This window comes from Amblyomma americanum, chromosome 2 (assembly GCF_052857255.1).
Source record: "Amblyomma americanum isolate KBUSLIRL-KWMA chromosome 2, ASM5285725v1, whole genome shotgun sequence".
Lineage (NCBI taxonomy): Eukaryota > Metazoa > Arthropoda > Arachnida > Ixodida > Ixodidae > Amblyomma > Amblyomma americanum.
In genome coordinates, this window is record NC_135498.1 from 107,082,583 (window position 1) to 107,093,055 (window position 10,473).

A 10,473-nucleotide genomic window follows, 5' to 3' on the forward strand; every position below is an offset into this window, starting at 1 on the left:
CCTGCAGAGATAAATTTACTCTACCTTGAGGGATTCCCATAAAACACACTGAGCTCCTAAATGTGTAAGATATGGCCATGCCGCCAAAGAGCAATAAGAGCTATTCGCAAACGCCGTAAGAAAGCGGACGGTGCGCCTTACAGGCATTTGTATGCGTGCACTGCGTCCATATGCTCGGTGGCGGTAGTGCAGCAGTCTGTAGGTGGGGCTGCGTGAGTTGAAAGCCAGCAAACTTGTTGAGAATTAGCAATTCCGCGGTGTACTGTGACCGGAGCAGAGAGTCGCTCGAGTGCTGGGGACCGGCTTTATGCGATCCTGTTAAATATGCTCTTCTTCACATCCAGTGAACAAGCACGTTACTTATGCCGCCGCGGTGGCTGAGTGGTTATGGCGCTCGGCTGCTGGCCCGAAAGACGCGGGTTCGATCCCGGCCGCGGCGGTCGAATTTCGATGGAGGTGAAATTATAGAGGCCGGTGTACTGTGCGATGTCAGTGCACGTTAAAAAAAACCCCAGGTGGTCGAAATTCCCGGAGCCCTTCACTACGGCGTCTCTCACAGCCAGAGTCGCTTTGGGACGTTAAACCCCCATAAACCATAAACCAAACCAAGCACGTTACTCATTACGATCAGAAATGCGCGCAACCTCTCAGTGAAATAAAAGAACGGGGGTCACAAGAACAACACTTCGTCACAGCCTTCGTACACCTCCGCCCCCTATAGAGAAATATGCGATACTTTAGTGTCAGGCATCTTAAAATTCACACTACTTGACCCTTCATCCCCTTTCTTCAAATTTTTGCCACAAAGGTCTCTCATACCCTATAAGTATTAGAAACAAATCGCTAAATGTTGTTGGGAAATTATGCTGCTTTAGATGCAAACTACAAATAAAACTCGGCGTTTTCTTAAGGACCCCCTGCGGTGATTACGTTTTTCGGCCAGCCCTTTAGTTATAATTTCGAAACAAAGGAGCAAGGCAGCCATAATAATGGTCGAGGAGCTGCTTCTTAAAACGTCACTTGGGTTGTGATTTTAAAGTGATGTCTTCAGTTAATGAAGTCTGCAGTGCAAAGATTATGCTTTATGTCCAGAAATATAACATTAGTCCAAGCGCAGGCGTAAACTAGCTCTGCGTCCAGGCTATCATATTACAATTAGTAAGACTTTGTCTCTTAACTGTTTACCTTCGTGGAACGGAACAGCCTGTATCCTAAGAACTCGTGCACAGACTTCGCTGACAAAACGTGGCTATTCACGCAGTCAGACCATCTACTACACTAGACATGCGGCTACAGCGGAGGAAGAGAACACTGTTCTTTCCAAACGATGAAGTAACTTTTCATGCTGTTTTACTGACCAGTTTAAGCGAAAACGTCATTTTACTCGCTGTGCTCAGATCTGACAGGGTAGCGCAAAACATTGGAAGGGAATATTTGAGCCTCTGCGGTAAGACATGAGGCTTAGGCCTGATCTAATGCGCCGTCCAAAGGGGACCTCGCCAGAAAAGGGTTGACCGGTTTGACCGGACCGAAGACGAAAAGATGAATCTAGCGAAGTGCCGATCTTCAGGCAGTACCTTGCATGCACATGGCGGGCCGCCAGCTCAGGCGTCGGATCGGACTGAGCGCATAATCCTAGAAATTGCTGTGTTCGTAGCCTAGCCCGGCGTCCTCATGCTATAGCTTCCTAAAATCTCTCGAGAAGCGAGACAGATTGCTCAAACCAGAACTGCACCGCGCCGCTTTGTTGACACAAAAGCATCCTCGCACTAATAAAGAAAATTACAATAAATGAAAATGCCATTGCTGCCACACTAGAGAGTTTTTGTTCTAGGAACACAGCAGAGTTCTGTTAGATTCCAAGAGGGAAAGGCACAGTCCGCGGATGAGGTGCAAACGGTGACAACGCGTTTTGTCTTGCGCCGTCCGCCCTTGATGGGCGTCTTAATCCGTCATGTCGATTCCGCTTTACCGACAACTTCAATATGGCTGCAAGGACACGCACATCATCATCGCAGGACTGCGAGGAAGCCCTATTTCGAGCCCCGAACAGGGCCGTACTGCCAGTTTCCGCGGCGCCGCGAACCTGATGTATGCCGTACCTTTGCCTTTCCATCTCATGCGCTGACAATGTCGGCACATAAGCACGTTTTTAGTCACGCGGAAAGCCTCGCGATGAGCCTCGAAAACCCTACAGCGAAGATCGTACAACACGACGCAAGCAGGAGGATTAATGATTGCATAGAGACAGGTGTTTCGTGCAGCAACGGCAGCAAAATAAAAGCATTGTTCCTATCTGATACTGTAATCGTCCATGTATAGTTCGACAATGCTTAATGATGTGTGTAATTATTGTTTGATGTGTGGTTACTTTTTATGTTCACTCACCCTGCATAGAGATGTTATCGGTAAACCGCGGCTGGCTTGTAACTACTGGGCAGAAGCGGTTCTAGCTTCTGAATAGAGGCTTGTTTCTTTGTATTTTCTCTTCAGACTCTGTGGTGTTGAACGACAAAAACAACGGTTTTCATTTGAATTTAAATATGAAAGCAAATGCAAGGAAAGAAATAATGTTCCTTTTCCACTGCAGACGTTGTGTAGCGCTTAGGAGCACGGCCCAGCCTTATAGCAGTCCACCTTAGGGCTTTCGCAGCTTCCAGTTTTCTGCTGCGAGGCGGGATAGAGCACGGAAGCCTTCCTTGTTTTTTCGTAAGTTCTGTGCACATTTGAGCATTCTATTACGATGTAGTAATTGGATGTGGTTTTCGATTACCTTAATTTTGCTCATTTCAAGCCTAGAAACATTCTTGTACCAGTTTTATTTGCATTTCAGTGCGAGGTAACAATAGTTGAAAAGCCCGGTTGAAAAACGACGCAGAAGGACTGCTGACTCACACCCGGCAACAGCCGATTTCGGCGTCGCTATTCCGCCAGCTGCAGCGCAGGCCTTCCGGGGTTTGGTGTTTACGCACATACCTGGTGAGAGACAGATGGCACAGCGCAATTCAGAGCCAGCCGTAATTTTCCATACTTCAGCAAGAAGCATTCGTGTCATATAAGTAGGTCCAGTCGCATAACCTGGGCGCGTTTATGGAGTTAACGCGAGCAGTGGTGCAATAATTTGGACTTTTTATGAAGTCTCTTTTTAGAGCAACCTGTTCAAAGTAATGTTTCTGTAGCATAGAACTTTTTTATGGAAGTTCCTGCGTCGTACCGTACGCAAGCACCGCACGCGCGACGAATTATGGCAGACTAACCGCCTCTCATTCAGATTTCTTAGGACCGGCATTAGACACTAGTAGACAAACAAGTAAAATGGCAAGTATGAGTTCACGACGCGAATGGTAGCATATTATTCTACTGCTGGGCTTCAGCTCGGATAGGTGCTTTTGAAAATAACAACAAAAATACTAATGCTATCTGATACTGCTGTCCGGACGTTTGTAAGCTGCCCTGTTTCCTCGCTACACTGTTTGCTTCTACTCATCCCAGTCCTGCCTTTAATTCTCGGATGGTAGAAACTACGCAGACCTGACCGGAATTACTATGATTTTTCAGATTTAGGCAAGTCCTTTGGTCGAAACGTTGGTCAGAAGTCTAAGAGTTCTCCTCTCCTTCGCTTTGTTGAAGTTTACGCTTCGAGGGAATCCTTCTTGCTCTCTTCTACCCTGACTTGGTTAAGAAGTGAAAGAGACGTTAATGACCTAGGCTGCATGTGCGCTTCAGAGCGGGACTAGTCGTTTGATCTGAATAACAGCAGTAATGATGACCAGGGGGACATTGGCAAAAGCCAATGACACTGCAAGTACGTTCTCCGTACTAGTGGAAAACACGCATGGGATGGATGAAAACAGAGCGCATCGAAAACGTCACATTGCGTAGATAAGGAAGAAAAATCAACTCCACCAGAATTTCCGGACAGGTTTTTGTTGCTCCAAATGCACCGTGCACCTGTTTCTACGTAAGAGGAACTGTTTGTGCCATTTTCGTTACGAATGTATGCCGTATTTACTCGATTCTAACGCGCACCCCTTTTTAAAGGTCTGAAAAAAATTGTGTGGTTCGCATAGTTTCGTTTTCGAATTAGGTTATAACGCGCAAATAATTTTCCGGCAATTTTTCCGAAAAAAAACGACGCGCGGTGGCATCGAGTAAATGCCGTACTTTAGATGTGGCATCCCATGCAACTCAACTAGACACGCAAACGACACGAAATGGCCGCAGTCGTTATTTCGCGATATACCCATTTCCCAAAGGTTAGCAGCGCTAACTAATTGCAGAACTTGGTTTTTGTGCACTACCTTGCTCAAAGTAGCGGCGATGTTCTTTCCTTTGATTCCTGCACAAACTGCTCGTTGAAATCTCTAGGCAGTGGCCATTTCTCTCCACGCAAAGGGACGCACGGCTCTCGCAAGGAGCACAGGGCTGAGCATCTTTTCCGCCACAAATATTTTCATTTTATCCTCAGTTTCTCGCCTCTTGTTTGTTCAGAGTAGAGAACACCTTTATCGGCTTGTTCTTTGCTCAGAGAGGGATCAGGTGAAGGAAGTAAAGGAATAATGACTAACGCAGTGTGGTCTGCCAGATTCGGAATTCACGGTACAGGGATGTACACTGACTCACTTCCACATGCGCGGTGAAGGCTCAACCGCGAGAATGCTATTATGGGGAGCGAGTTTTACGGATGACGGTTTGGACTCATTTACCGTACGTCATTGCGTGTCCGTAACCTTAAGCATAAGAAGTAAATTACGCATTATTAAACGCACTTTTGCTGCACAAAGGGCGAGAAGCTGTGACTCTATAAGATTATGACATTGCGGTCACCACTGATATGTTGGCTGTACCTCGGCATGATACCAAACTAGACAATTATTTCGAAAAAAAGATGCTTTTGTTATCTCCCTTGGCAAGGGGCCACATTGGCACGTAGAAAGCAGATGGGGAAAATTTTCCATTTATTTTATCGCTTTATTCTTTGATTCTTGCTCAGTGGTGCGTAGTTTTCCTTGTTTACATGGAGTGGCATAAAAAGGTCACGTGAGATTCTTTTTACGGCAGCGTGTAGTACGGTTTACGTGCTCAAATAAAGCGGGGCAGTGCTTTCTAAGTGATATACCTGTCGGGACCAAGAGTAGGCGCACGAGAAGTTTTGGACTCTGTAAGTAAAGAGACCTTCCCTGAAGGTACTCTGTAGTAGCTGTCGAGCTTTGTGCTAGCTTGCGTGAACTCTAGTAAGCTACTGGTTGAGGAGCATTGCGGTTTGTAAGAACAAATGGCGCTCTGAACTTGCTAGAAAGTGAGTTTTATATCATAATGCTTGTTGAATGTGTGTTTGGTTTTCATCTTACCGCTCTCTTGTTTTCCAGAATGGTCGCATTTCACTTTACTGGCGCCTAAATAACACAGTTTAGGATTCTTTGAATTTGTTCAGAACAGCAGTAGCGTCGCAGGTTTGGCCGGCACACAGTCCACTTGTAGTGCCCCATAACTCCCTTCTTCCGAGGATTAGCGACATGATGGAGGAAGGCGGAAAATAGGTGTAATATTTATTGCAGGAAGAAAAGAGACAAGTGGTGTAAGATGACAATGAATTTGACACTCTGTCCACTGCTGCTATGAAATGTACACTATTCCTCATTGCAACACTTCCATGGCTAATGGGTTTTTGACGCCGTACGAGTTCATGTGTGTTCATGTAATGCATCTTTGGTTCGACGAGAAAAGGCCGGTTTATAGCGTTGGTTAGCGCCTTTTTCAGTCTATGTTGTGTTGTTAGCAGAGATCCAGTGTTCACCTGATTATTCAGGAACACATAACGGGATGCTGTTAAATCAATTCCATCGCTCTTTTTTCTCACTAAAGGGCACTCCGCTATAGAGGAGGCAAATGTTTGACTTCAATCTTTATCTGGTGCTGGCGCGTGGCAGAAGCATCTTTACATGAAGTGTTTTGTGCATATCTGCAAACTTTATAGGGATTATGCTTCGAGGACATTGAAGGTATTCAAACCTGCTTGCTTTCTAGATATCAGTAGTCAGTGCTATTTGAAAATTAGACTCCGACTTCTAATACTCACCTACGTTGACATAGGCAGTTTTAACTCACACACTACAGACACAAAAAGGTACGTTTATATATGAGTTTAGAAGATGACGTCACCACAGCGGTTTAGTTGGAAGGGAAGAGCGTGAATTGAACAGGTGTTTTTCAGCGTCGATCTCGTTAAATATGGCATTGCGGCGAGGAAGAGGATACCGATAACAAGAAGATAACAAGCCACACTTTGCCTTCGGACTGGACAGCATGTCTCGTTACGTCCTCAGTGCTGTTTCTGATGGAGTCAGCCTTGTAGCCCACCTACATCGATGCTGTAGCGGGTTTAAGTGGTGGCACTCAGATGATCCTGCTTATTGCAACTTCATGTAGCTTCCAATGCTGATCCGCTGCTGATTGTTTGTTCTCACATTGACAGAATTAAGGCGACAAATTGGCTGTGCGGCTAGGCTACTGCCTGATTTGAAGACAGCTGATAAGTCCCCCGATAATCATTCAGCGCAATCACTTACAGTGCCTGTCCTTCTTATTTCAGAGTCACTCGAGTTTGCTACAGAGCATCCAATATGTTTTCGTCGATGGTGAAGCAAGGAGCGAAGGGGACGCTACTTGTGGCCGTTTGCGCTCTGATATGTGGTGAGTCCTAATAAACATGTCGTTGTAGTGCACGGATAAATTTACAAGGCCCTTCGCCTGCAATGGTGATTTTCATTCGCCGAAGCGCTGACCATTAAGCTTAGGAGCACAGTAGCTGTCAGAAAATGTGAAGAGTCTTTGTGCGAACGAACACCTCAGAGCATTTGAGGAGTACCTGTAAAGAATTGCTTTGTAAATCTCAATAATAATGGTACAAAGTAACGGTGATGGTTAGGTTTTTCAGAAGCGATATTTTCATGCTTTTGCTACACATGCTCCTGCATGAAAAGCATCAGTATATATGAATTTAAAAGGACAATTCTGGAGGAGACATGTCCAACATTCTTGAACCAATATTTTGAATATTGCAAAACTGTAAGGTACTGGTATAGAAATATTGAAGGTAAGTGCGAATTCTTCCGATATGTCGCAAAATCTTTCTGTTATCATGTGTCAATAGTTCGCATCGAGATGTTAAGGATTCCTTAGAAAACCAACGCGGAGCGCTTTTGACGACAGCAAAAACGTTAATAGAAAAAAAAATGCGATCCAGTCAACTTGGGATCTGCGGATATATTGGATGTTGTACTGAGATCTTACAATATATGAAAAATTTGTGCTTTTAAACTCCTTTCTGTTAAAAACGGCTTTCGTCCAGAATTGTAGGGTGTGTTGATTGAAGGCAGCATAAATTTACACGCACTTGGTGTTCGCGTGTACATTCAAGTTGTTTTCTAGGTACTGATATCTTGCTGGCAAATAATTCTTTCAAGTCTGAAAGGCTGACATATAGCTTATATATAAAAAAAACACAATTTGGTCAACGGCGGGAGTAGGTCATCCCTGCAAAAATCAAAGGAAATTCACAAAAGACGACAGGTTAAAGTAAGCAAGGGGTTTATTTGTTACGGGCAGAACTGTCGCCGCCTCAACTGAAGCAAGACTGTCTGGCTTTCCAGCCCGATTTGCTCAAAGATTAACTTGAGTTAGTTAGAAATTACTCATTAGCATGAACATGTGCGCAGCAAGCCGGGTACAGAAAAAAGCTGTACAGAATTCTCAGAAGCTTCGCAGTTGGAGAAAAAATCGTCCTGGCTCGGGGCTCGACGCTACTGCCTGTTCGGGGCCGCTGCTCTACCAAATGAGCTAACCAAGACGGCCAACAGATGGTCGGGAGAGGCCGAACACATCATCAGCTCGAAGCGGGATTGTTATTAGTACAATGTATTTAAGGGACATTCTGCCTCACCCTACTATCTGCTAGCTGCCCTGGTTAGCTCTATTAGTAGAGCGGCTGCTTTGGATAGGCCGTAATACCAAGCCCTACACGAGCAGAATTTTTTTTTAACTGCGAAGCTTCCCAGAAAGCTGAATAATTTTCCTCTGTGGCTGCACGGCTACCCACAGATGTATGCTAACGAGAAATTTCTTGCTAACTAAAATCTACTGTACCTTGGGGGTTTCTTCCAAATACATTGGACGAAAGAATAACTTAGTGTCGCAATCAACCGCATGAAAGCCGAGTGCCGATCGCTACTGAAGTAAACATTACGCGCACTGCAAGTAAACTATATGTATGTATACAAAATGACTGCAAATATGTAAAATAGAGCGGTGCGCATCACGTTTTTTTATTTTGTCGTTGGATAGCCGATAAATATTCATTTGCGGGAGAGTTTAACCCGATTAAATGTATTCACGACAATATTTCTAGATATTCATGGAGTTGAAAGCTGAGGGGATATTTCCTGGCGCCCTCAGTTTTGTGAGAAGTTCTGTAGCCTCATAGCTTATTCCACTATGCTCTCGTTGGATTGCAGCTTTGGAAATGCCAGCAGGGGCGACACAACGACCGCAATCTGGGATGTCGAATTCCACAAATTCGAGCTCGTCAGGCACATCCGGGAATGGAACCAAGAGTCCTGCATCAGCAGTCAGTGCCAACGTATCTGGAAGTGGAAATTCTACGGTAGGGTTCTCAGGTAGTGCAAACACTTCAGCGTCTTCATCACAAAGTGGGAACGGCACAGAGGGCGTTCCGGGGACAGTTGGAGCCCCCGGAAGCAATGGAGGCTCAAGTAACAGCTCCAGCACGAGTGGCTCAGGGAGTAGGAGGCCTGAAAGCACTTCTCCAGGAAACACTACTGGAAGTGGGGTACAAAATAACGGAACTGGAAGCGGCAATCTTACGTCCAGTGGTGGAGCTGGAACCTCTAGTGGTGACAGCTCAACATCTGGCCAACTTGTTCTCAACCTCACAGGGACAATTGTGTTGCAAAATGAAACTTCCGGGATTTCCGGCCCTACAACAAGTGGGAGCGGAAGCATTCCTAGCATTGGAAATATACCATCTACAGGGCAACCAGGCACAGGAAGTGGCATTGCCGGAAGCATTCCAGGCGTTGGAAGCAGCGGAACAGCGGGAGTGCCTGGCGCTTCAAGTGGTAGTGCTGGAAGCATTCCTGGCATTGGAAGCAGCGGGACAGCGGGATTGCCTGGCACTGGAAGTGGTAGTGCTGGAAGTATTCCAGGCCTTGGAAGCATTGGGACAGCAGTACTGCCAGGGGCCGGAAGTGGAAGTGCTGGAAGTATTCCAGGTATTGGAAGCAACGGGACAGCGGGACTGCCTGGTGCTGGAGGCATTCCAGGCATTGGAGGCAGCGGAACAGCTGGACTGCCTGGGGCTGGAAGTGGTAGTGCTGGAAGCATTCCTGGCATTGGAAGCAGCGGGACAGCGGGACTGCCTGGCACTGGAAGTGGTAGTGCTGGAAGTATTCCAGGCATTGGAAGCAGTGGGACAGCGGGACTGCCTGGTGCTGGAGGCATTTCAGGCATTGGAAGCAGCGGAACAGCTGGACTACCTGGCACTGCAAGTGGTAGTGCTGGAAGCATTGCAGGCACTGGAAGCAGCGGGTCAGCAGGACTACCTGGTGCTGGAAGTGGTGGTGCGGGAAGCATTCCGGGCATTCCAGGGAGTGCCAGTAATGGCGCCGCTGGACTACCGGGCGCTGCAGGCAACAGTGCCGGAAGCATACTGGTTACTTCAATCAATGGAACGGCCTCATTAGTGCCGAACGCCTGATCTGGGGGCCTGGTGTGAAACCATCGAAAGTGCTGTGCAAACTCTGGAACAGCATCGTAACCAGAACCAGGGGGCGGAAGAAGCAGCAGCGGAACAGGCGATCCAGATGTTAAAGAAATTGATGTTGAAATTCAACTAGATGACAATGGCGGGCGCAGCAATGCAAGTGGTTTAGAGATGGGCTTGAAATATGCATTGCGGTGAATAATTATTGAAGCTGCGTTTTCTGACAGAAAGCTAGAATGAAACGGGGAGTGTGTGTAGGCTAGCGCCGTTCCAAATGCTGGTTGGAAGAGGGAAATTTTGAGACATTAGCAAAGAAAAGGGGAAATTAGTAACGGCAATCAATCAATCAATTAATCAATCAATTAATCAATCAAATAATTAATCAATCAATCGATCAATCGATCAATACCTACTAACTAACTAACTAAATAAATCAATCCATCGATCAATATTTCAGTCAATGAATGAATGAATGAATGAATCAATCAATCAGAAAGTTATTAGCTCTTTGGAACATTAACATGTAATTTTCTATAGAGACGTCCGAATAGGAAGTCGCGGTCAAACTTTTTTTTTTGAGCAAGGTCGCAGCTAAACAAATACCGATGGGAAAGAGAAATTTCCAGATTGAGACAGAAATGAGAACTGCCCAGCTGGTAATTCCTAATTTAGGTATTAACCGCTTTGTGCTT

At 45.9% G+C, this 10,473-nt stretch overlaps 1 protein-coding gene across 1 annotated transcript; it reads left to right on the forward strand.

Annotated features, from left to right (window-relative positions):
- Positions 1–6,570: 6,570 nt before the first annotated feature.
- Positions 6,571–10,162, forward strand: LOC144118934 (uncharacterized). The gene is made up of 2 exons (XM_077651699.1): positions 6,571–6,693; positions 8,514–10,162. Exon 2 carries the CDS (start codon positions 8,760–8,762, stop codon positions 9,759–9,761), a length of 1,002 nt encoding a protein of 333 aa, XP_077507825.1. The 5' UTR covers positions 6,571–6,693; positions 8,514–8,759; the 3' UTR covers positions 9,762–10,162.
- Positions 10,163–10,473: the final 311 nt, after the last annotated feature.